Here is a 26,614-nt window from a genome sequence, read left to right on the forward strand (position 1 = left end):
TATTCATTATCTTAGCTAATGTTTAATCAGTTTGGTATTATATTTAGGTGATGGGCCAAAAGAAGAACCAAGCAGAATGATTTGATTGTCCCCTGAGAATTCAGCCTGTGCAGGGGGTGGTGCTTCCCCAAGGGCTGAGGGAGACAAGAAGGGACGCTTGCATTGGAGTAGCAGTGGGTGATCGCGCACAGCGATCTTGTTGGAAGCAGCAGTTGGTCCAGAGCACAGTGGTGAGCCGAGCGAAGGGTGTTGGGTGGGCCAGAGGGAGGTTCCGCTGGATCACTCAGGGCTTGAGTCACCCTGTGATGGCAGCAGTGAGACAGAGGTGCATCTGGACACACTTGACTCTCCCGAAGGCTGCTCCTGGGAGGGAGTACAGGGCACTTGGGGGCAGCCTTGGCTAGGTGAAGGGGTGGAAGCCTTGGTGGAAGAGGGTGGCGTCTGGCTGGAGTCCTGGATTGCCAGAAGATCCAGGTGGGAGATGAGGATATACTGAGGAACTCGGTGATTGTTTGGCATGTGCTAGCTTTGCATAGGCTGACGTTTGTTGGGCTCAGAGCAGGACATACTTGTTTAGTTAAGCTAGATGAATTTCCAGACTAGAAGACTGTTTGTCATATTGGGGTCACAGCCTCTCCTTGGAGGGCCCAGCCATGTTTCTGGGTTGTTTATTCTACCTTATGATTGAGTAGATTTTAGATTATATATTAAAAAATCACGGTTGCTGCGCTGCTCACGTTTTACACCCAGGTCCACTGCCCCGCACTCCCGATTTCCCTCTCCAGAGTCAGATCACCCATCTCTCTTTTAGTTGTGAGATGTGTTGACTGTCCTTTCCACTGTGTGTTTCGTGCTGCGTCCACCTGTCACAGCCTCCTTATCTTCCGATGAAAGAATTAACATCCTTGCTGAGAAGGCATGAGTTCTTGTGTCAGAATTCCACCAGTGGGGCATTCTCTGCTAATTTATAAAATCCACAGGCCCACCTGTCACCAACTTCCCACGTGCCAAAGGCTGTATGCTGAGTGTTTCAGAAACTTGACTGTGGTACCCGTGGAGCAGAGCACTTAGAAACAGATCTGTAGAGCTGGAAGCTGGTAGGCAGTGAAGCCTCTGAGGCAGCGCTGCCTAGTGTGGCCCGTCATGGACTGTCTGGGACGCTGCTCTGATGCTGTGGCACACGCTGGTAGTTTTAGGAGCTGAAACTAACTTGCTGTCTTCTTTGAAGGTTCAGACTCGAGTGTAGTGGTCAGGAATCTGGGTTCTGGAGCCCGACTTCTCATTCTGCTTCTGCTGTGTGCACCAAACTCCCTTATCTTGATGTTTCCCTTGCTAACCATACTGAGATCCTGACAGTGTGTACCTTCAGGTGACCAGGAGGACAACATGACAAATGCACGTGATACACACAGCGTTCACGCCTCCTAACAACGCCCGTGCACAGTACGTGCTTGCTGCGGGTCATGCCGGTAGGCTCCGCTTAGAAAGGTGTGTATGTACACATGCCTACCAGGATTTTCCACATACTTCGGCAGGAGAGTTGCTAGGACCAACCCTGTCATCTGTGTAGACACTGAAATGAATTGTTGTCATTGTCTGGAACATGCTTTCAGGACAAGTCAGTTGTTTGAATTCTCAGGTTACTCCTTTGATCACTTTGTCACTTAGAGAACTTCTAGAAACAAGTTCAAAGGCCAGAAGGTGGCAGGGAACACGTTGACATCACTGCCTCTGTGAAGCTGTCCTGTCTCTCATCCTCCCTTGAGCGCCCTGTACTTGAACTGAGCATCACTCTTCAGACTCCGGCGGAAAGTCCAGGGATAGAGGGATGAGCCCATTCTCATGAGATCTGTGCTTATTTAGAAGTACATGGAACAGACCGATCCATCGTGATGGAAGCACAGATGGAGCGCATAGGAGGCAAGACCAGGAAGGATAGTAACCGCTTTACAGAGTGGTGACGCCTGAGGGAGACTTGCAGGGCAGAGTGAGCATGGGGATCTGCGGGTTTGTCTTGGAGAACTGACCTGTAAGTGAGAGCGGGGCCTAGCTAGACATGAGATTGAAGATGTAGGAAGGAGCAGGACCACGCCAGAGCTTGGCGTTTCATTGCGCGGATATTTGGACCGTTGAGAGGCCGTAGGGAACAAAGTGTGACAAGACATTTCTAACAGGATTCCCCTGGCGATGGAATATAGACTTGAAAAGGGCAGGGTTGTCTCATCCCCACAGGTAGACCAAGGGCAAGGACAGGGACACAGTCCTGTTGGTCTCTGTGTCCCTCATGTTTGGTACATTATAGACATTCAGGAAATCTTTTGGAATGAAGATAGCTCCAGCTGAATTTTTCATCTCTCACTCTGTCCGTAGAGCATGCTGGCCTGGCCTCCCATCTGTCACTAGGGCTTGAATGGGATCATAATAAATTCTCCTTTCCTGGCATGCTTTTAGCTGGCGCTCTGCTTACTAGTCCCTCTGTGCAACTGCAGTGTGGTGACGATTGATGTTTATAATTCTGACCCTGAGGCTCTTCAAGACTCCTAAATCATCAGAAAAAGATTAAAGTATATTCAGTATCACCCTACTGTTTGTGTGTTTTACTACATTCTTATTCTTTGGCAGTTGACAGCTTCCCAGGTGCCTGTGTACTTGATAAGAACAGTGAGACTGTGTGGATACCCACAATCCAGACTCTCCTGGGGCCAGGAACAGGAACATACTGTGCATGCTCAGAACAGAATGACCTGTGCCCTCTCGATGCCTAGGAAGGAAGCATGCTGGGCCAGATGTGAAGGAAAGCAGAAACTGGAAAACCAGTGGGAGGCAGCCAGCAAATCAGGTGCAGACCAGCGGTGGAGACTACTAGCAGGCTGGCTGTGTCCCCGCCTCAGAGAGAGCACAGCTCAGGCCGGGGCTCCAGCATGATCACCTGTGTGCCCTGACCCCTGTGTGCCCTGACCCCTGTCACCAGGCTCAGGTCAGGCAGAGCACTCCAGCAGCCCAGTTAGTGCTTCGATAACGGTAGTTCCATGAGATGTCAAAACACAGGCAAGTGAAAGCACCAGTAATTAGATCATGTGCCCCATGCACGTCTTTCCTTGAGAGCCATTGTTATTACAGAGCTGACGGCATTCAGAGGCCCAGAATGCTGGGAGGTGTCTCCATTGGTGACTCGCTTAGATTTTGAGAAAGGGAGGTGTGGTGTCTCTAGAGGGAGCTTATCTAGGTTTCTCCTGGGGCTCATGAATTATGGCCAGGAGCGCTCTGTCTGTGTTGTGTTCTACAGTTCTTTTGCAGTCTGTTTGTCCAGTCGGTTCTCAGCATCTCTGCTGAGAAGGCCAGTCTCCGAGCCGTTCAGCTGCCACCTCGGCGAGGCCGTGCTGCTTTAGATGACACAGCCTTTGTTTCTCATTGGCTTCCCTCGACGAGGCTCAGGTCTCCTTGCAGGGGCTGTTCTGCATGAAATGCTGGGACGTACTACTGTCCTTTCTGCTGTAAAGGCTGAAGTAAAGTCGTTAATGTGAAACTCACTGGAGAGCATTATCCACACTAACCTAGAGGATGTACTGTGTCACACGCTGCATATAAAGTCACAGAGAAGGCCAGCTACCCCAGAGAACAGCACACCCCTTCCGTTAGAATACAGGCTTTACCTCCTCCTCCAGTTCAACACTTTCCCAAAATACAGTGGGTTCTTAATAGCCACCGAGCCCTACAGTGGGGTGGGTGGATGTTCCCAGTGTTACTTTGTCTGTTCTGCATCATGCCCACTTTGGGAAGCTAAGACAGTTGTTGCCAGCTGTCCAGAGCAGAAGTGGAGCATGGACCCGATTCCAGAACTTAGCCGTCTCCTTCACTGAGTCACTAGCTGTCATCTAGTTGATGACCTTCAAGACCGCAAGACCGAGTTCCCGACCCGGGGCTTGGAGTGTTGGCTACTTGTCTCTTGCGTCCCTTGGACCCGGGAGCTCCAGGAGCCAAGCCCAGCTCACAAGACACTGAAGGCACTGATGGCAGGACCCTCAGAGGGAGACAGTGCCGCTGCCCCAGCCCCTGGCAAAATGGCTGTGGCCATTCTGTTCTTAAAAACTTGTTCATTTTTCTGCCCATGCGGCCACACCATCAGGCTCTTGGACCCCCTCTGTGCCTCTCCATGCCACACTTCACCACAGCAGGACCCTCTCCCTCTCACAAACCATGGCCTCACATGGATCTTGAGTGTCTCCTGATTCTGTCTGCAGAGGGAGGAGGAAGGGATTTGGTCCATGCAGTAACTGCTCTCCTGAGCACTTGAAAGTCCTCTGATGCTATGTACCGGGGAAGGGTTCCTGGGGTGGCAGGTTATTAAGTGCCCAGTGGGACCCATCATCGCATGCATGTTTGTTTAATACTTTTCTGATTCAGTCAGCTTGTGACGCACAGCTGACCACGCCGAGAAGCAGAGGTAGCATGTTGAGGGCCCAGTTGAATTCAGGGACGTCAGATAGGAGCGAAGCATCTGTTTGGCTGTGGTTCTAAAGGACGCCTGTGTGGTGTTGGTTAAGGTTCTCAACAGGAGGTGTGTGGAAGCTGCAGTGATGACTGGCTTGGCCCTGAACTGCCGAATAAACAAGAAGTCCCTGTTCGACAGGAAGCACTACTTCTACGCTGACCTTCCCGTAAGTGTGTGTGCCATCTCAGCACCGGGGCCTGCCTTGGGGCTGGAAGCAAAGGCCAGGGGACACCCGCTCATGCTTTCAATCAGCCCTCTGTCCCTCGCAGCAGGACGGCCTGCCCAGCTAATGAAGCAGAGGCCCCCTGATGTTTACTGGATTGGATGTGATTGTCCTGATTGCTGACTCCTTGCTTACTCCCCCGCTTCTGTCGGCTCACTCATAATTGAACAGGGACCAGGAGAGGCCAGTGCTGTCAGGGTCTCCCAGACATGGTGTTTGGTACTAATTGCCTGTTAGGACAAAGGCTAGCCCTGTGGCTGACGCTACTGTTAGTGCCCACTGTCATTGCAGACAGTGGAAGAATGTCTCTTTCATGAAGACCTTCCTGGTAGAAGGCTGGCTCCTTTGGAGACAGCCTGTCATCTCCCAAGGAACAAGTAACTGGACAGCAGGAGGCAGAATTGTGAGCCAGAACGAGCACAACAACAGTAATTAGTTGAGCAGCAAACTCAATATTTACCTGATTTTCCCCTAAACTTGAAAAGTTTCTTTCTTAAAGTGGTGTCAGTGTGAGTGAGAACCAGTTTCCCATAGCATTGCATTAGAATAAAGCGAAATGCTGAATGGATTTCTGAAAATATTGTGCCATTTATTCAGATGTTCTCAGAGCTAAGTATGATTTTGAAAAACAATAGCAGTAACATTGCTGTGCTTCCTTCTCCTGGAACTGACGACTTGGAAGCGTCAGGCTTTAGTAGTGAGGGCATAAGCAGGAGTGAAGTAAGTAGGAGCCTGTAGCTTCCCACAGCCCCCATGTCACAAGTTCTGCTGCATAGCCCAAAAGAAACGTTTACCTTTCCAGTACCGAGGGTGGAAGCTCAGGCCTTCATATGCTCGACAAGCTCTAGACCGCTGTCTCCCACACCCGCTGGAGATGTTTTCCCTGTAGTCTGTGCATCCTGGCCCGGGCAGTTCAGCAACTCCAGAACAGTGGTTCTGATGCTGCACAGGACATGCGTGTGCTACTGGACACTCGGCGTTTGTCTGAGACAGATTTAGCAAAGTGCCCAGATGTTTATTCAGCAACTTGTACCAGAATTCAGGTTGATAAGAGACTTTCCGTCTGTGTTTGGCTTTGGGGAGACCCTTGCCCCCTCTTGCCTGTACCGCTTAGGCAGGTGGGCGTGAGGAGGGCCGCAGTGTCCGGCCAGTACTGCAGATGCGTTAGCTCCTATTTTCTGTTTCTCTCCAGTCTGCATGTTGCCCTGCGCCCTCAGCATGCGCTTTTCCATTTAAAGCACTGGTCCTCAACCTTCCTGACACTGCGACCCCTTAGTACAGTTCCTCATGTTGTCATGAGCCCAGCCATAAAATTATGTTCGTTACTACTTCACAACTGTAATTTTGTTACTACTACAAATTATGATTAAATATCTGTGTTTTCCAGTAGTCTTAGGTGACCCCTGTGAAAGGGTCATTCAACCTCTTAAGTGGTCATGACCCTCAAGTTGAGAACCAATGATTTAGAAGAAGGGACAAGCATCCTTGCAGCAGCCATCAGGGTTTTCTGTTTGTTTTTGTTTTTGTGCTGTATACTAGCCACTAGCCAATTGTGAGCATATCACAGTGCTTTCTGGCCAGGGAAACAAGGGCATGACCGTTGGCGTGATGCCTACCTGAAAGGACAGCCCGGACAAGCTGAGCTGCAGTGGCAGTTGCTGTAAGCCATGTTGCGAGTGGATGGCTACTGCTTAGCCAGCATTGCCTAATACGGGCTCAGTAGGAGCCTGGTGATGAGATGCAGAGTTTAGGCTAATGAGCTAAATGAAAACAGTAAATTCTTTTCTTAGGGGCCTCTGACAACGAGATTATTGTCATTCCCAAAATGGCACTCCTGCAAGCAAGGTGGGATCTGTGTTGTTAATTGCATCATTGCTGCGGGCGAGAGACTTTGGGTGGGTGACGGGGGTTAGGACAAGCCAACGAGACGGGCTGAATCATGACTGCAATATCCAAACTATTTTCTGTCTGCTTGTTTATCCTGTTCACTGGGTCTGTTCCAAGTAAACCTTTAAGACCTGCAACTGGAAGTGAAGTGCATCCCAGTTTCCCGTCCTGGACTAGTGACTGACTCCTGTGTGTTTGCGAGCAGGCCGGCTACCAGATCACCCAGCAGAGGCTCCCGATTGCCGCCAGCGGACACCTGACATACAGTGTCTGCCGAGGGAAGAAGCAGAGCCAAGTGGCCAAGACAGTGAGGGTCAAGCAGATCCAGCTGGAGCAGGACAGTGGCAAAAGCCTCCACGATGACCTGAGAGCCCAGACGCTCATTGACTTGAATAGAGCCGGTAGGCTGGTCTGCCCTGCTTCCTCCAGCCCTCTCTACTCTGGGGTCTTAGGCGCTTCTGTCTCCAGAGTTTTCTCAGACCAATTGGAAAAGCACAGGGCCTGACTGACAGAGATCAAAATATCCATGTTGGTATTGGCAGAGGCAGTGAGAGAGCACGGCTTGAACCATGCTCACTGCTAGGCTTGCCAATTACTCACCCCTAAAATCAGACAGATCTGTCTGCCTTGTCACGGCCCACAGCTGGACATCCTTAAGCAGACAGTGAAAGAGATGAGCCAGGGTTCAAAATCGACAAGTGGCAGAAGTGGAGGGTGGGGGAGGGCAGCTCTGAGGGTCCTGCCTTAATGCCGGCTTTCCTAAGATCCAAGCCTGAGCCAAGCTGACTGTCCTCTCTTTGGTAGGGGTTGGCCTCCTCGAGGTGGTCCTGGAGCCTGACCTGTGCTGTGGGGAAGAGGCAGCCCTCGCTGTCAGGGAGCTGCAGCTGATCCTTCAAGCCCTGGGAACCAGCCAGGCCAACATGGCAGGTAGAGGCTGTGTGGGCAGGTCCCCGCTCTGCGTCTTCTCCCTCCCGCCTCTGGCATGTTCTCTGTTTAGCCTTCTGGACTCCACTTCTTTTCCCCCTTAGAATTTCTTGCATTCTTTATCTGAGCCCCAAACCAAAACTAAACAGAACACTGCGTTGCATCTGCATTGAGCGTAGGCGTCAGGAGACAAGATTTACCATCTCCCAGCTTGCTACCTGGGAACTGTGAGGATTCATGAGCTGTGTTCAGTTCAGCCTTCCAGAAGAGGCCACTGCTCGTGAATAATAATTCTTATTTTCTGAGTTCTGTATTCATAGCCAGTTGCTATTTTTGGAAGATCTCTTTCTCTTCTTTGGCAAAATGTTCCTCCATCTTGGATTGTGAACTACCCTAATTTGATTATTATACACTATATATGTATACATTCATAGGTGTGTGGCTGCCAATAGCGAAATATCAAACTGTCTCCCATTCATTCATACAATTACCACACCTTAAACCCCACACCTTTAATCCTAGCACCAGGAAGCAGAGGCAGGTGGATCTCTCTGAGTGCAAGGCCAGCCTGGCCCACAGAGAGTCTGAAGCTAGTTAAGGCCAAATAGTAAGATCCTATTTCAAGAAACAACAATAACCCAATAATGTTAAAACTTGTATGTGTGTGCAGGGAAAGCCAGTGTGTTGGCTGTAAACAAATGTTACTATTACACAGGCCAGAGATACAGCCCAGTGGAGCTCACCTGGCATGTGTGAGGCTTGTTCAAGTCCTAGCACTACAGAAGGAAAAAGATTATATCAGACGCCTTGATGCTGTTCAAGTAGAGAGACCCGTGTTCTCCTGGGTCTGGAATGTAATGAAATGGCATTATCTACATGAGTGAGACTGTCATAATGAAACATTATTTAAAGTAAACCACAGCTCTGTTGACTTCTGGGTTTCATGGCAGTACTGTCTCGGCCCTTGCCCGGCGTTCCCTTGCATTTCCTTAAATCCCTGAGAGTGAATCCCCCCCTCGATTGTCCCCCATTTCCCCTCTCCAGAGGCCAGGTAAGAACTCCCACCATCCTTGGGGTCCTTCCTGACACAATACAAGCTTGCATTTACAGTCAGGTTTCCACAGCATGTAAAGTGGCCACAGCAGGCGTTTAGTGAGCATCATTAATGATGGAGCACATCTCCCTGCCCGTGCTTAGTGCTGGAACACCCTTAGCACATCACATGATGTTTGCATGTGACAGAGGCCTTCTGAAGTTTACATGTCACAGAGGACATGTTACAAATGATAAGTTGTAACTTTAGTCCTGGTAAAGTGGGGCCTGCAGCCCAAGCTTACCGACTTGATCTGTACTGAAGACTGGGAAACAGCGCCCTGAGTCTAAGCGGCATAAAGGTTAGACCATGTGGGCATAAGGAACATCTCTATTTTCCATTTATCACACAGGCTGCTTTTTTGTCTGTAGAACATAAATATGGGTGGCTTGGGTAGTTAGCCATTAATGCGCCAAGCGTAGTTCTGTATCATCTTCTTAAAGTTTTTAGATATCCTCAAAATCACTGCCTCGGCAAACCTATGGAGTGATAAGGCCACCTGTTAGCTGAGGAGAGTCCCTCTGCGCCCTAGCGAAGAGGGAAGCCGGAACGGCAAGAACACACGCGCTGAGGAGAGGCCCCTTTGGGTCCTTGCAGTGGCGGGAGCTGAGCGGCTCATGGCGTCTCATCTGTCGGGACACTTTCTGCACTCCGTGTTCCTTTTCAACACAGGTGCAGCAGCTCAGTGTCCAGCACGGCAGCCGAGAGGCTCCAGCTGTTGGGAAGCATCTAGAGCACTGCGGGTGGCCTGCAGGCCTCAACGGTTGGACTTCTTGGGCCATTAGTGGTTTCTTAGCCTAAATGCCTTTGCTCTTTTTTGTCACCCTGCCACTGGGAAGTTGTGTCAGCGCTGGAGGCTGCACGAGGCACTGACGGCTGTCATGAGGTCCCACTGTACACCAGGAGACTTGGTGCTGATGGAGTCAAGTGTGAGCTCTTGTGGGCCCCTGGTAGTTTTGCTAATGAGCATGGACCTCCATAGCCCAGTGTCGGAGTCATTTCCTCCTCGTGCTGCCATGTAAGATGGCCCCACAGCACTGTGTTGATCTGAGTGTGAACAGAGAGCTCAGCCCCTGGCTTCAACAGTAGTGATGTCCACTGGTTGGAATGTTTACTGTTTATTCAAACAGTTTATCCTGTAACTCACACCACACATCATTCCTGGGGGGGTGCGGCTGTCTCTGTTAACAAGGAAGGAAACCCAGGCTGTTTGTTGAAGACTCATTAGAAGTATCCACACGCAGAGTACAGGGAATCATATGAAAGAAGGGGAGTTAGTATGATGGGGAAAGGATAGGAGCTCCACAAGGACCAAATATATCTGGGCACAGGGTCTTTTCTGAGACTGACATTTAGCCAAGGACCATGTATGGATATAACCTAGAACCTCTGCTCAGATGTAGCCTATGGTAGTTCAGTAACCAATTGGTTTCCCATAATAAGGGGAACAAGGACTATTTCTAACAGGAACTCGATGACTGGCTCTTTGGTCTCCCCACCCCCCAAGGGAGTAGCAGTCCTGTTAGGCCACAGAGGAGGACTTTGCAGCCAGTCCTGAAGATACCTGATAAAACAGGATCAGATGAATGGGGAGGAGGTCCCCCCCATCAGTGGACTTGGAAAGGGGCACGGTGGAGATGAGGGAGGGAGGAGATGAGGGAGGGAGGAGTTGAGGGAGAGAGGAGTTGAGGGAGGGAGGAGATGAGGGAGAGAGGAGATGAGGGAGAGAGGAGATGAGGGAGAGAGGGGATGAGGGAGGGAGGAGATGAGGGAGGGAGGAGATGAGGGAGAGAGGAGATGAGGGAGGGAGGAGATGAGGGAGGGAGGGAGGAGTTGAGGGAGGGAGGGGATGAGGGAGGGAGGAGATGAGGGAGGGAGGAGATGAGGGAGGGAGGGGATGAGGGAGGGAGGGGATGAGGGAGGGAGGGGATGAGGGAGGGAGGGGATGAGGGAGGGAGGGGATGAGGGAGGGAGGGGATGAGGGAGGGAGGGGATGAGGGAGGGAGGAGTTGAGGGAGGGAGGGTGGGATTGGGAGGGAATGAGGGAGCGGGATACAGCTGGGACACAGAGTTAGTAAAATGTAACTGATAAAAAATAAAATAAAATAAAAAAGAAGTATCCACACTGCCGCGGAGGCCAAGCGTGCCTCCTCCTTTCTATTCAAGTGGTGCCGGCCTTTCAGTGGCAGCCGAGTCGTGCTGCCATGGTGTCTGCTCAGAGAGGTAGACGGTGAAGAGCGTGAGTCCACGCATGTGGCCTCTCGCACTTTCGGAAGTCGTTCTCTAATAGCCGCATGTGGAAAGAGAAACGGAGGAGAGGAGGAAGCCGGGAGTCCTAGGGTGATTCGAGGAGCGGCTTTGTAGGACTGGGTGTGTTCTGGTAGGGAGATGGTTTGAAATGCCACAGGCGTGCCCAGGCGCCTTTGTGGTCAGCACTGCGCGACAGAATGGTGGAATGGCGGTAAAGCCGCGCGCCTGACAGAAGAGCTGCTGGTGGACACACCCCTTCCGCAGCAGCAGTAAGTAGGGCCGCTCTCCGTCTCCGCTTTGGAGAATGTGCTTTACAGTTCTGTGCAGCGACATTTGATGGCTCCTGGCTGGGAACGTAGCTCAGCAGTTGAACACCTGTCCAGCGTGTGTGAGGCGAGGCTCCATCCCAGCTCTTCCACAGGTTTTAGTCGCTCCTGCCTCCGCATCCTGGTCTTCAAAGTCGGGAGGCTATTCAGGGACCAGAATGACTGTCCCCACAGACCGGCCTGTCCACGTCTCAGACCCCACTGATTGCAGAAAGGGGTTTCCAGCCAGGAAGCAGAGGCAGGTGGATCTCTCTGAGTGCAAGGCTAATGGTCTATTCTTGTTATGATGTGTTTCAGAGGAAGAATGCTCCAGCACTGCTCAGTGGTGTGGGTTTTCGTTTAGCCATCAAAAATCTGCTGGGAGAAGAGAGAAGCCGAGCTTGAGTCTTACGTAGGCATGAAGCCCCTCAGTGGGACAGAGCACACAGAGGCAAACCTGACTGCTAAGGCTTTCATGCACTTGAGGCAATTTAACTTAATTTGTTTAAAAGGCATTTTGTCTTCACAAGGTAGAATAGCTTTTGTTAATGTCAGATACGAAATCTGAATCCAGGCTAGCAAGCTCTCTTTCAACACGGCAGGACACTAAGTGACTCTCCTCAGACATTTATGTGGTGTGGTGTTCATGCCTTTATTCCTCTTTTCCAAATTAGAATTCTAAATCATGAAAGGGACTGACATCTTTAAAAGTGAGGAGTAACTCAGGATCCCCCGAGTTTTTTAAAAAACTGTCTCCCAAGCACTGAGGTTTGGTCAGTCAGAGCTCAGCGTACTTGGGCAGTTTTCCTTTGAGCTCAGTGGGCCCTTCACATGACTCCAGTTGTAGACTAACTCTAGTTGGGCACAGTTGTAGAACTGACCAGGAACTACGACGGGACAGAAACAGCCTGCCTGCTTATCATTCAGGAAATCACCAGTATGGTGAAATTCATCGTTCAGTGGGGTTTAATTGCTTGGAAAACAGAGGGTCAGACCTGGTTCTAGATTCTGAAAAAGGCCTTGTTGGTGCCGTGAGGACCTTACCCTTGCGGGGAAATACATCCACAAGCAAAACAAAAATAATTATTGTTGTTTCAAGGAAATAAATGAAGTGAGAGTGGCAATACTGCTTTTAAAGGCCACTCAGCAGAGTTAGTATTTAGCTAAGAACCAAAGAATGATTCAGGGCCTTAGCCAGCCTAGAACTAGGCAGTGAGCTTCCAGGAAATAGCTAAGGCAAAGAGCCGAGCCTGAAAAAGAGTTCAGAAAATATGGCAAGCTTACCAGGGTGACGTAGGGGGTAAGCAGAGAACAGTGTGGCAGTAGTCAGAGGTATAGATCTTACAGGTGATGTGGGAACCATGGAGACATTCAAGGGAGGGAACAGCTTAGTCTGATTTACATTTTAGAAGCCACTGTGGCTGCTATGGAAAGGGGGTTTCAGGTCGAGAAGAGAGAACCCACTTGGGAATGAGGGATCAGGTGCAGGGTGATGCTGCTTGACAGTGCTGGTGGCAGTGACGATACAGGGTGTGTGGACTCACAATGGCTCTTAGCAAGGCAGTTCATGGCAGGCTGGTGTGGAAGATCAGAGACAGGAAGAAGCAGAGGTGGCTTCGAGGAAAATTGAAGAGATGGTCGTAGGGCTAGCTGAGCTGGGAAGATAAAGGACAGTAATGTCCTTGAAAAATGGTAAGTCAGGATTTGGATTTGGAAATTAGAATACTTGTAAGGCCTGGAGTAGGGCGCAGAAAAATTTGCTAAGGAGACTTGGGCATTATGAGCACAAAGATGATATTTAAAACTGCATGCCACTCTGGAGAGCACATGAGTAAAGAGAAGAGGCCTGTGTTTGCATAGGAAAAGGGACACAGCAAATTAAATGCAAGTTGAGTGTTCAGGAAAATCATGATAGCATTAAGCCACCAACACTGATAGAGGATGCTGTTTCAAGAAGGAAGGAAACCAAGAAATCCCAGTTTACAGGAGAATTGTGAGTTCGAGCCCAGTTTGTGCTGTATAGCAAATTTGAGTCCATCCTTAGCTATATAATAAGGCCCTGTCTTAAAAGACAGGAAAAAAGGGAAGGATTAATTGATATATCACAGTAAGATGAGAACAGGAAGTGTCATTGTCCACTGGATTTGGCACTAAGGTGGTAGTGGCACCCCTGACGAATGACATCGGCAGAGATCTGGAGACAGAGCAGGCTGTGGTTGGTGGGAGTTTACTAGGTGAGAGTGAGATGTAATACACAGTTATTGGAGAGGATTTGCCTGGAGAGAGAGCAGAGCAATGGCTGATGACTGATGGTGTGAATAATTGGACTCAAGGGAATAGGTTTTGAGGCTTCTGTTTGTTTTCTTAATGAGAAATAAATACTGTTACATGTGTACACACCAGAGAGAATGCTGAGGACAGTTCATCGTTTGTATGGAAGAGATGGGATTAGTGTGGTCCATGTCCTTGAAAGGCAAGAAAGGGTTGAAAATTGGGCCCATCCTCAAAGGCTTTTTCATCCTGGTCTTGGCAAAGAGCTTAGTTCATAGGAGGTATTGGTCATCTGCTCTTTTATGTGGCTTGGCTTCCTTGTAATCCACAGGGAGGTTCTGATGAAAATGTCTAGTAGAGAGAAGGAACATTCACATGCAGTCTCGAAGGCTGAGCCACAGGGGAGGCTGAGAGAGATAGGAGTGCTGAGTGCTGAGGTAGTTCCATGGACACGAGGTACGGAGGTGCACATCTGCAGTCCAGAGGTCTAGGCCAGTCTCAGCTGCAGAGCGAGCTGGAGGCCTGCATCACAGAAGAGCCAGCCTCAGCTGCACAGGGAGTGTGGGGCCCGAATCACAGGGGAGCCTGTCCCGGCACTCTCACCCCTCCAAAGGTAAGAATAACAAGCTGCAGGGCATGAACAGGTGCGTGACTAGAAGGAGTCTCCCTGTGGAGTGAATGGTGTGAATGCTGTCTCAGCAGACAGGGCTCCAGCCCTCAGCTGGGAAGCAGAGGAGGGACAGGGTGGCGCCGCCGTGCTGCGGTAAGCCGTGGAAGTGACAGAAGCACGCTGCGCCAGTGTGAAGGGCTTCCTTAGCTGCAGTGGGCACTGGAGCAGAGGCCTGCTGTGCTGAAACAGGGCGTGGCCTCAGACAAAGGTTGCAGTAACAGAGTGGAGAGGCGTGACGAGTTCGGGGGTGTCTGGAGGGACCTGAGAGGTTCTAAGGGACTTTAGAGGTAAGGAAAAGAAAGGAGAATAGAAGGTGCCAGCAAGATTCCTAAGCAGCTGGCACTTCTCAAAATTCAGACGAGCGTGACTTGTTCAGAACCTGGTTTAAACATAGCAGCTATAGGGTTTGTGTGTAGTTGTTGTAAGTCAGAGCTGGGAACATGGTTAGAGCCACCCCTGAGCTTAGAGAAATCCTGCCAGACTTTCAGGGCCAGAGTGTGGGTGAGGCTTGGGGAGGGGTCGCGGCGGCTCAACGGTCGTCTCCGGCGGTGTCGGCTCAGGGCCACAGCTCAGCAGCCAGGGAGTGACAAAGACTCCTCCTCTCCTGGCATGGACCTTGTTTGTGCTTTAAATCGTTTTAATATGCTTTTGTTGTGCACCATTTGGGAAGTGAATTTATTTAGCCTACCGTCAGGGCTGACAGATTAACATCTTTAGAAACCTCAGAACCAGGAGCCGTGACACACACTTGTTCCAGCTGCTTGGGAGGTCAGTGTAGGATGGTGAGTTCAAAGCTAGCCAGGGCTCCACAGTGAGAGTCTGTCTCAAAAAAAAAAAAATTAATAAGATCAACATTTTGTCTTCACTTCTTATTGTCAGTATTGCACATGAAATTGCAGACTAGAATTTGAGCTTTACTTTGTAAGGTACAAAATGTGATTATTTTTTGTCTTCATACCTGTCATGGGATTTTTGCCTCCCTCCTTCCTCAAAAGCCGTTAGTCCTCTCCACAAATCATCTGCTTTAGGGTTATGTTTCCTAAGCCAAGGAGCTTTCCAGGGCACAGAAGGTCCTGCAAGGACGGGGTGAGTTGTGTTCTCACCCCTGCACCCATCAAACTGCACAGCCTTTCTGTTTCAGCAAATCCTCCTGGCAACCAGGACGGCTTCAGATTCCTGTTTATAGAAGGAAAATCATTACCTGCCTGCAAAGGGGAGGAAAACAGCTCAGGTTTCGACTCCTGCCCTTGAGCTGTAAATTCTCAAGGACTGTCTTATAAATCTCCTGAAAACACAGAGAGCTAGCTCCCTATTTCTCTAGAGAGCACTGTAGGGGTTTCACATAATCACTGTTGAGGCTTCCCCCAAAACCAGCTCAGACGCTTGGAAAAAACTGCAGAGCAGACCTCTGTTTCAATAACCCTCTTCTCATTTAGCTCAGACACTAGATAGACCCTCCAGCTGCTGTGTCCGGATGTCTGTGTGCACAAGAACCTCAGCACTGTGCTGGCCGTGAGTGGCCAGGGGCAGCCACGTGTTTCAGAGCCAGCTACGCACTCTGAGCTAGGTTGCCCTAACGAGATACCTTGATGTTACCACCCTACCAGCCATCTTGCCTCAGAGAACTTTATATAAGTTTATATTTTTCCTTGCAGAGGGCCAGCTGAGAGTAGATGCCAACATATCCGTGCATCACCCCGGGGAAGCGCTGGGGGTCCGCACTGAGGTGAAGAACCTCAACAGCCTCCGGTTCTTGGCCAGAGCCATCGGTGAGTATTGACGTGGCCGCTGCTGTGGACCCTGGGTGAGCATCAGTGCCTGGCAGTGTCTGCAGCAGCCTCTGGCTTTCACAGTTCTGTGGAGCAGGTAGCCAGCCTGCCGGACCTGCCTCTGCCCATGCTGGCAGCTCTGGAAACTCAGCAGCGAAGGCCTGAGGTGGCCTCAGTCACCTTGGCCCCCGTGACGGGAGGCCTCTCTACCCACGTGGTCTCTTGTCCTTCTCTTGTCTGGCCCAGGCTGTTCTCTTTGCCAGTGGAGGATCCCAGGAGGGTAGAGGCAGGGCCTCAAAGTTCACTGAGTCCTCCGTTCTGGAACTCAACTCACACAGTGTCCCTGCTGATGCTTAACTCCGAGCTAGATCCGTGGGAAGAACCCCACCTGCTTGGGGCTTACAGCCTGTGGTGGTGTGCTTTGTGAGGTCTAGTTCAGTCACTAGACTGCATATAGTCTTCTTGGTGAATATGCTTTCTACTTTCCACCATTTCCAGCGAATGGATCGCATGTGCCCGTGTTGTCAAGGTTGGCTTTCCTGGAGCACACAGTGGGGGTTTCTGATGACAGATATTTGATGATAGCTACTGTAGAGCAGGCTAGCTTGATGGGCAGTCCCACGGAAGCTGGAGACCAAGTCTGAGGGGAGGACATCTCAGAAGACTCAAGTACTTTCTAAAGCCGGAGACGCCCATAAAAGCGAGCCCTGTCTGGCGTGGGCAGAGCGCAAGCCTGCTGAAAGTGCTGCTTTTGTGCAGCCGCAGCCAAGGTGTTTAGGGGTGCTGGCTCTCTGGGGGAAGGGTTAAAACAGTCTCAAGAGGTTGCTTGCGTCTTGTGTAAAATCTTGTGTCCCAAACCCGAAATGATTAGCCAGCCTTTATGAAGGCACGTGAAGGAGCATATTCTTAGAGAAAAGGTGTTAAGATGATTCTAGGGGTAACCCAAAGGGCAGCAGGATAAGGGTCAGGAGTGGCCCTGTCTCTGAAAGCAGACACGGTCAACTTTCTGAAGCCATCAGGGCTAAGAGGGGAGGCTGGTGCTTGGCTTGGACACGCTGGTCTGCACCGGTCCTGCACTGATCTGAGAGTCGGTAGTGGGGTGCAAACAAAAGCGGGCAGCCAGAGCTCAGGCCTTGTCTGCGATGGTGCCCGGAGGAGCCCTTGGTGTCTCTGTTGTCCCTGATTCCTTCTGTTCTGTAAGTGCCCTCTGGAGCAACACTCGGAACTCTGCCTATGTTCACCCAGAGCCCAGCAGAGCCAAAGCTTGACCGCCATGGGCTTAATTCCCCAAGCCTGCAATTTTCCTGCAAGGTTTTTTCGAATCCTGTGGGACTTTTTAGCCCTCATTTCATGTCAATCAAGGAGGATATTCAGGTGAGAGAGGTGGAATGCGCCCCGTCTGGTGTGGCTGCCTTTGGCAGCCCTGATTAAAGGGCCGGGATCTAAGTGAGGAAGGGAAGTTGGGGAAAGCGCACGTTCTCAAAGGAGCTTAGCAGTGGTGCTGGGCTCTATGTTTGGCTGTGTTGATTGGAAAATACAAGAAAGACTCTATTCTCTTTTCAAAAGTGTACATACATTTTACCCATATTTTGTATGTAATTTTGGAGGGCTACCAGGGCTCCTTGTGGCCTCTCTGCTGGTCCCAGGGTAAGGAATTCTAGTAGCCACCATCTAGATCTGCAGTTACTAGACTAGACCTAGTCCCAGCCTTCTGCCAGGATGCATGTAATCTGTACGGGTTGTTACTCTCTCTGTACTGCTGTCTGAAAAAGAGACAGAGAGAGGAGGGGAGAGGCAAGTTTCTTAAGGCCCTTCCCAGGGGGGAGAAGAAAAGACAGCCTGTGAGGGAATGACCATTGTAAGCAATCTCCGTGATTTTTTTTTTTTTTTTTAATTTAAGGATTGAGGGTGGTTTGTCAATAATTGCCTGCATGGATGAAAGGCATTCAAAGTATACTAACTTGCTATGTTTTTGTAGACTGTGAAATTCAGAGGCAAATCACTGAACTTGAGAATGGAGGTGAAATTCTGAATGAAACCCGCTCATTCGATTACAAGCTGGGGTGAGTTTGTATCGATAAGCCTAGCCACAGCTAGGAGGTTGGGGCTCAACCATGGACCACGTGTGAAACAGGGAGTGCTGGGATCTCAGGAGAGGCAGCCAGCGCAGGCTCGTACCCAAGCACTTAGTCTCAGGCCCCCAGGTTCCCCTTGCTTCCAGCTCACCTGCTTTGTGGCGAGACATCTTATTCTCTTGAATGCTCTGTCAGACCTCTCACAGCCTAAGCTGGATGTAGAGAAGGGCTGACAGCTGGTGATGAGGACACTGCCTAAGTTATTTTCCTATTGCTGTGGTAAACACTGTGATCAAAAGCAGCTTAGAGAAGACTTTATTTCATCCTGGGGTACCTGAGGCCGCATCCTTACAGAAGACTTTATTTCATCCTGGGGTTCCAGAGGCAGCATCCATAACAGCAAAGGGAGGCAAACAGCAGGTAGCTGGAGCACGAAACTACGGGCTCTAGTCTTTAGCCACACACACAAAGCAGAGGGCAAGTTGGAAGTGGCTAGGACTAGGAACTCTCAAAGCCCAACAGTGACACACTTCCTCCAGCCAGATTGTACTTACCCCACCCCGCCAGCCCCAGATAGCTCTGCCAGCAGGGGACAGAGTGTTCAGATACCAGAGCCTCTGGGGGACGTTTCTCATTCTCACCACACAGACACTTTTCTATGTGTGATTGTTTAGGTAACTTGAACCGTGATTGTTCTCATTCTGAATTTTAATAATTTTGTACTTTAAAATAGTAAAGGATGCTCAAAAGCCTAGAGTTTGTGCTGACTAAAGCCATCTGGGGTGTGGCTCAGCCATAGAATGCTTGCTGGGAATGCTTTAAAACCCTGATTTGGTCCCTTGCTATACACACATGAAATATCGAAGCAGGTTTGTTTCTTCCTCTCTTTCTTTTCTCAAAGCATCCCTCTTTCTTTTGTTACCATGTTTATATTGACATAAATATCTCCTATGGAACTTTGAAGAGCTTGAATTTGCCTGTCCCTGATTGAGAAAACCGTATGCCAGGCAGCTGTTACTACAACAAATGTTGGAGCCACTCAGCTTATAAAGAGAACAAGTTAATTCTGGTTCCTGGTTTCAGAGGTTTCAGGCTGTGATTGATGTGCCTGAGTGGCACAGCATGTCACAAGCACCTGGTTGAGCTAGACCGCTTACCTCATTCTGATGTGCTGATCAATCTTAATTCTTCACTTGATTGGTGAGGCCTATCTCTGGGCATTTCTGATGTGTTTCCAGAGACCGTTAGACTGCTAGACCCCAGGTTAGGGGATGATTATCCCTTTGTGGAGTTGTTTGGTAGCATTGTCAAGACGTGGGCCTGGTAAGAAGGCCAGGTCTCGGGGGCATGGCCTTGGGGTTGACTCTGTCTGTTCCCCTATTCCCGTTTCATGGTTTGCTCTGCTGAACTTTCCCACCATGGTGGACTAACACTTCTGAAGCTGCAAACTAAAATAAATGTGTGCTCTCCCTCCTAGGTTGTTTCTACCAGGTGTTTGGTAAGAGTGAAGAAAGTAGCATGCTAGGAAAGAAAAGACAGAGGGAGGGGGCAGGGCTCCACAGTCCCGTGAGGGCGCGTTCTAATGACCACGGGCTTTCCACTGGGTTCCCTCTCGTTCTAACACTTCCATCTCTACCACTTCTTTGTAAGACCAAGTGGTTAAGTAGCACATAGCCTTTGGGGCAATGTTTGTGCTCTGGCCCATGGCACAGTGCGTGTATCTCTCTGCATATGTCTCTCTGTATGTGTCTCTCTGCATATGTCTCTGTGTGTATGTCTCTCTGCTTGTGTGTGTCTCTCTGCATATGTCTCTGTGTGTGTGTCTCTGCATATGTCTGTGTGTGTGTCTCTCTGCATATGTCTGTGTGTTTGTGTCTCTTTGCATATGTCTGTGTGTTTGTGTCTCTCTGCTTGTGTGTGTCTCTCTGCATATGTCTCTGTGTGTGTGTCTCTGCATATGTCTGTGTGTGTGTCTCTCTGCATATGTCTGTGTGTTTGTGTCTCTTTGCATATGTCTGTGTGTTTGTGTCTCTCTGCTTGTGTGTGTCTCTCTGCATATGTCTCTGTGTGTGTCTCTCTGCTTTGTGTGTCTCTCTGCATATGTCTCTGTGTGTCTCTCTGCATGTGTCCCTGTGTGTGTCTCTCTGCATGTGTGTAGCCAGTGTAGCGTGCAGTCGCTTAGTGCTGTCTCCTCTGACTGTTGCAGGTGCACCGTGCCAATGAGAGACAAAGAAGGAAAACAGGACTACAGGTAACTGGCTTTCGTGCACAATACCAACAGATATTTGAGGGGCTCTTTCAAACGCATCCAAAAGTCAACGTAATTATGCCAGAGAAGTTTGGAAACTACTTGTTAGTACATAATAGAAATCAAGATTTCAGGGGGCTGCAGAGATGGCTCCACAGTTAAGAGCACTGGCTATTCTCCTGGAGGACCCGGGTTTAGTTCCCAGCACCCACATGGCAGCTCACAACTGTCTGTAACTCCAGTTCCAGGGGATCTGACACCCTCACATGCAGGCAGAACACCAATGCATATGCAATAAATTTTTGTATAAAATCAAGATTTCTTACTTTATGTTATATGTGAACTAGGAGAAGTGGTATTTTCTTGACCTGGTAGCTGCAGAGCCCCTGTTTTGATGGGATTCAATTGCTGGCAGAAACTTGTTCATAGACTTCTGTAACAGAGATGCTATCGCCCAACCAAGAGGATGGTGGGCAGGGGGACCGGGGCTTACATTTGGTAGGAAATTGTAATGCATTGCAGTCCTTTGGGAGGATGTGAAAAGGGAGCAGTCTTTCAGTGGCGGGTCCCTTCAAGCCTCAGTGATGCTAATTCAGCCCAAGATAAGCAGGTTAGGGGTGCCAGCTCCTCAGCGTGTCTTGCAGAGGTTCTTGCCCGCTCCTCAACCGGGGGGGGGGCTGCTGCACGGCAGAAGACGGCCTCTCAAAACACTTAATGAGAGAGATTGGACCCGCTCCTTCTCTCACGGGCCTCAGTGACGGGGCAGCACCCTTCACTGCATGCCCCTGTCACGCGCCTACCAAAGGCTGTTAGCTGCAGCAGACTTCTGGGCTCACACTCTTCTGTGACTGTCTTCACTCTCCTGTGTTACGTTCCCCATAATCTCTTACACACAAGGTTCACCTTTGAATTCAACCGGCAGCTTCTGCCATAGCCCTCAACTTAGATAGCAGTGGGTCTAAGAAGCCTCCCTCTGGGTTTGCTCTTGTTCTCTGAGGACAGATTGGCCAGTAGTGGGCACTTGGCACTGCACTGAGGCGATGCCTGCACCTCTAATCTAGTTCCTCTCTGCCTTTGCTGAGGCTACCTTGCTTTTACAGACACCCCTGGCTCTCATGGGCATAGGGCAAGCAGTGCTGGAGCAGAACGAAGGGCCGTCTTCTCTCTTGAGATAGCCGCAGCACTGTAGCCCACCTGAGCATCAACAGCTGGTGCTGCTTTAAAGCAGCTCTGAGCGGGATGTGTTGGTTTTATGTCCCCTCTCGCAGTCTCCTCTCACTCGCTTACAGTGCTTATGGCAACAGTCACCAGTGCTGCTGCTTACTGGCCGTTGACGTCCATACTTTACCCTGGAGTCACTCACTCACGCTGTCCGTTCTGTGGGTTTCAGCATTTGTCTAGCCTGAGGTAACCGTCACACAGCACAGGTTCACATCCTGACAGTGGTCCAGATTCCCCTGTGCCTCCTTCTTCCCTCCCCTCTAGCTTCCACGTTTTGTTGAGGCAAAGTCCGTGCCATCCTCTTGCCTCTCAGGAGGACAGAGCTCCTCTTCCCCTTTGACTTTTCATTTATTGTACAGTCCTGCTAACAGGGAATTTGAGCTCACCCTTCTTCCTCGTGAGTAAGTTCATCTCATTGGTCCTTCTGTGTCCAGCCCCTTTGACACTCTCCTCACTAGTGTAAACCCGTGTGGCTTGGTGCCTTGTCACTCTCTCTCCTTCTTCATTCTGCACTGCTGAAGAGTGGGTTTGCTGTGTAGTCTTTCCTGGGTCATGCAGAAGCCTTCTCGGGGGCAGGGCTCTGTAGGTAGCCCAGCGGCATCCTGTCATTGTACGTCTGTGTCTGTACTCAGCCCAGACGCCTAGGGTCACATTCACCTGCTCTCTCTGCTAGGTTTATGCCAGAGCCCAACCTGCCTCCCTTGGTGCTCCATGACAGCGCATCTCTGCCTCCTGGTGCAGACCCTGAGCAGGTGGTCAACGTGGACCAGCTTCGGGACAGGCTCCCCGAACTCCCCAGTGCAACCAGAGAAAGGCTGGTCCGGCAGTACGGAATGCTGCCAGAGCACAGCTTTGCCTTGCTGGTAAGTGTTGACAGAATCAAAAATGAACCCAGCTCAGCAGACTGGCTGGTCCACAGGGCCCTGTGTGTCCTGTCAGGCACGTTTCTGCACACAGCTCTGAGAGGGTAAGGCCCTGCGCCTTCCTTGCTACACCTGACAGCATATGCTCGCCTTCTCTTCAGCGTACCGGACAAGGAAGCAGAACTTCCTGGCTGCCCGTGAGAGCCACGGAGCCACGGAAGCCAGTTCAGATGTTATGAGTGTATGTGTTTCCACGTGTCTGCAGGAAAAACAAAACCAAACAACAACAGTGATGTGTAGGGTTTCTAGATGTCTTAAGAGGACTGAGCCATGGCAGGAAGTCAGGTTTCCCAAAGCCTGTACAAAATGTTGCAGACTTCCTGAGCATCTTCACCCTGGGAGGCCTGAGGATTCATCTTCTGGGCACTTAGAGAATCTGATGCCTGCAAGGTAGCTTAGGGATTTTCCATCCTTTTCAGAACTTCTTGAGGCTTTGTGGAGCTCTTTGTCATGGCAACACTGAAGTGATGCAGTGCCAGCAAGGGTAGCATTCTATCACAGCTGTCACCTTGTCATCAAGAGGAAGTGAGAAGTTTTGTTGTGCTTGTGGGTATTTTTGAGATCCAGGATGGCCTTAAATTCTTGTCATCTTCCAGAGCAGCAAAACCTGTGGAAACTGGATTCTTGCTTTTGAAGTGATCAATAATGAATATATAGGGTGTTGGAGCATGTGTGTACTTACTGCTCAGTAGCTGCAGCATGGTGGCTTGTAGCGCACCGGCAGTCTGCTGCTGGCCGGGTGGCTCTTCTGTTCTCCGTGAGTCCGCTACTGCCAGAAGCAAACAGCCCCTGTCTGAGAACTCTTGCTGCCAGCGGTGAATAAGCAGTCTGCTGCTTTGCTCGTCCTCTAGGCTGACTTGTCGCTGCCTCGGGTAGGGTGCCATTGTGTCTATGCATACACCTGTGATAACTGTCATTGCGTTAAGTTAGTGGCATAGCTTGTGCAGTGTCCTAAAAGACAGCGCAGCTGTAGCCTTTCTGCCAGTCCGCTCACTGAGCCATCAGCCGACACGTGCAGAACTCAGCCGATCAGCACCTGTGCACAACATGTGAGCCCCGACAACCCGTGTGTGCTCTGTAGAGTCCAGTCTTGGTTAGATCATATGTCTCTGATGGCAGTCCATGACCAAGAGCAACTTGTACAGGAAAGGCTTACACTCCCACATCACTGTTCATCTTGAAGGAAGTCAGGACAGGAACTCAGGCAGGGCAGGAACATGAAGGTAGGTGCTGATGCAGAGGCCACGTGGGGTGCTGCTTACTGGCTTGCTCTTCATGGCTTGAGCAGCAGCTTTCGTATGGCACCCAGAGCCACCTGCCCAGGGATGGTGCCACCCACAAATGGCTGGGCCCTCCCCCATCAGTCACTAACTAAGAAGTTGCCCTACAGGTTTGTCTACAAGCAGATCTTAGGAAAGCATTTTCTCAGTTGAGGCTCCTTCTCTGTCATAGCAGAAGGTCCCAATCTTTGCCCGCCTTTCCAACACCTTTACCACTTGAACTCAGGACTGGGTGGCACAGGGAAGGAAGGAGGGGCCATCGGTGCCATCACAGACATCAATGCCATCTTTCCGTCTGGCCTTTGAACAGCTGACTTCAAGCCAAGCCTTTGAGGTAGTAGTTTGCACCCAAGCATCTTGATGTTTTCTTGGTTGGTTGGTTGTTTTTGTTTTTCTCTGGCCCACTGGTTCTCAACTTTCCTAATGCTGAAGCCTTTACTATAGTTCCTCATGTTGTAGTGACCCTAACCATAAATTATTTCATTGCTACTTCATGACTATATTTGTGCCACTGTTATAAATCATTAATATAAATATCTGGTATACAACCACTCCAGGGTCACAACTCACAGGTTGGGAACCACTGCTCCAGCCTGACTTCCAAAATGAATCCACTAAGTATGACATTGAGAATTGTGTGTCAGCCTTCTCCATCGGAAAGGAGAAAGGGCCTCTTACAACCTTAAGAACACAGCTATTTCACTTCCTCAAAAGGTAACTCTTGAGATCACCACCCTTGGCTCCTGGAGTGTGTCTGCCTCACTTTGCTGAACAGAAGCTCTGTGAAGCAGAAGCTCTGTGAAGCTCTGTGAAGCATTCGCAAGTATGTTTGTGTCCTAGTCTTGTCTGGGCCAAAACCATCATGCCTGGAGTAAGTGCTGCCAGTGTCAACCGAGGAGACCTGCTAGGGAAGAATAGCTCTCTAAGGTAGCAAACCCAGGGGCACTGGTCACCCCATCACAGAGTTTGTGTTTATCCCCACATGTGGCTGGTGGCTCCCAGGGAGACTGCAGTGAGTGGGCTGGGCATCCAGAAGAGAGAGATGTTGAACACTTCAGGAAGAAAGTGATTTCTTTTGACTTTTTCTTAGATTTATTTTTCCCAGTACCTTTAAGATATATTTATAGATGAACGATAATGTATTAGGTGACTTAAAAAAAAGAAAAAGAAAAAGAAAAGGGCTTGTCCTTGAGATTTCCAGGATGAATGAGAATACACGATTGGAACAGACAGAGAATGATTGAGACAAATTGTTTCCCGAAATTAGGTAGCTTGAGCCCTTTATGACACCATAATCATTGGAAGCTGAGTTACTCATAACATTCCTGAAAATGATATGTTCATGTTTTCTGCCTTCCTCAGAAGCACAACAGATTGCTGAGAAGGGCAGACGCACAGGTCTAATGAAGCATCCTTCAGTTGAAAGAGTGCCCAGGGGTGTTGATTAAATAAAAGCAGGGGTGGAGGTGTGCTCCGGGGCTCCTGCTGCAGCGCCGTGCCTGAGGAGAGTGCAGACCCCACACATACACTCCATCCCCACTACAAAAATCCTCCAGGACCTAACTCACTTCTCATTTATCTTGCCATGCTTCTGTGCAGTCAACAGTGCTTTGTTGGTATTTTCTTTGGTAACCAGAACTCTTGCTAGTACCCCTTAAGAGCTACTGTCTTATCAAGCATATAGTAGGTCTTCATGACTGCATGAAAGGGGTCATAGCATTGCACCTAAGAATCCTTAGAGAAGTAGTGTTTCTGTCAGTTTCCGAAAACCAGGTAGAGAAGATACATAGGCCACCCTTAACAGCCCAGCAACTTCATGGGCTCTGCATGCCCTTGCGGAGAAGACGCAAGGATCTGCGTCAGTGTGCCAGCTCTCAGTCACTTGGTCTCAGACTCTTCTGTTTGCAGCTTTGTTTTATTAGCACATTCTTCTGAGTCTGGAGTTTCGCTCCTAGACTGCCCTGAGATTCCCTTCCCAAAGGAAACTTGGATACTGACTTTCTTTACACCCATTCAGATCTCACCCCACCAAAGGCTTCACGTTACTAAGCTGACCTTGTTCCCCTGCCTTAGTCACAGTGCTGGCTTCTCTGATCTCTTTGTGCACATTAACGTGGAAACGGAGAAGCTGAGGTGTGTGGGGATGTGGGCTTAGGGCTGTGGAAAAGCAGAGATTCTGATAGCAGAGCAACAGACAGGGCATGTTAGAAGAATTGTTAGAGTGGGTACAGTTAGGTGTTTGCTTGCTTGTTTTCATCTTCCCAGGCTGATTTTCACAGGAACATTGCTCCCTAACCTTAGTGTCTCACTCAGGGAGCACAAATGATAGCCATTCGCCTGAGCCGCGTAGCTAAAGGCCACTTGTCTACAGCGTGTTCTGCATTCAGCATACTTGCTTCCTGCAGCCCACGGCAGGCGCGGCCACTCCAGGACAGGCGAGGAAATGCAAGTTTTGCCTGAGGAACTCTCATGCTCACACTGGACCATGCTTTACGGTTCTGAGCACCACTGCTGCCTGCATGCCCAGGGTGCTGCCGTGCCCAGTGGAAATACGACACTTTCAGGGAATGCCTGGCTTTGACTGCCTTTTTCTCAGTGGGGAAAACTGAGTTTTCGTTTTTACTAACACAGTCCCATGATTGTTTTATTAAGCTCATTCAGAAAGTACAAGTTCATCAAAAGATCTTAGCCACTCTTGTTGGTTTTGAAGATGCTAGGCTGTCCTATAAATAAACATAAAATGTTTACTAAATTTTGTGAAAATCAGTCAACTGCAATGAAAACTGAACAGCACAAGTCATGCTGATTGTCCAAGTGGAAAGATTAAGTCAGAGAGGTAACAAGCGCTGTCTTCTGCATCTTTGCTTATTTTGTTTCATAAACTTTCTGCTGGAGGCACATGGGCCTTTGGGGTGAGACATTGGGAAGTGCTCTCTGTGGGGCAGTGGGCAGGGTTTGCAGGGCCACTGCCTCATCCAGGCTG

At 49.8% G+C, this 26,614-nt stretch overlaps 1 protein-coding gene across 1 annotated transcript in view; it reads left to right on the forward strand.

The window, feature by feature from the left end:
* Gatb (glutamyl-tRNA amidotransferase subunit B) overlaps window positions 1-26,614 on the forward strand; it is a 70,044-nt gene that overhangs the window by 22,939 nt on the left and 20,491 nt on the right. The window contains exons 3-9 of the mRNA XM_021652500.2: window positions 4,545-4,658; window positions 6,808-7,003; window positions 7,407-7,529; window positions 15,771-15,884; window positions 17,863-17,947; window positions 20,166-20,210; window positions 22,102-22,291. Of these exons, the coding sequence (XP_021508175.1) occupies window positions 4,545-4,658; window positions 6,808-7,003; window positions 7,407-7,529; window positions 15,771-15,884; window positions 17,863-17,947; window positions 20,166-20,210; window positions 22,102-22,291 (867 nt within the window). The remainder of the gene's footprint in view (window positions 1-4,544; window positions 4,659-6,807; window positions 7,004-7,406; window positions 7,530-15,770; window positions 15,885-17,862; window positions 17,948-20,165; window positions 20,211-22,101; window positions 22,292-26,614) is intronic.

The sequence above is a fragment of the Meriones unguiculatus genome, chromosome 2, assembly GCF_030254825.1.
Source record: "Meriones unguiculatus strain TT.TT164.6M chromosome 2, Bangor_MerUng_6.1, whole genome shotgun sequence".
Classification (NCBI taxonomy): Eukaryota; Metazoa; Chordata; class Mammalia; order Rodentia; family Muridae; genus Meriones; species Meriones unguiculatus.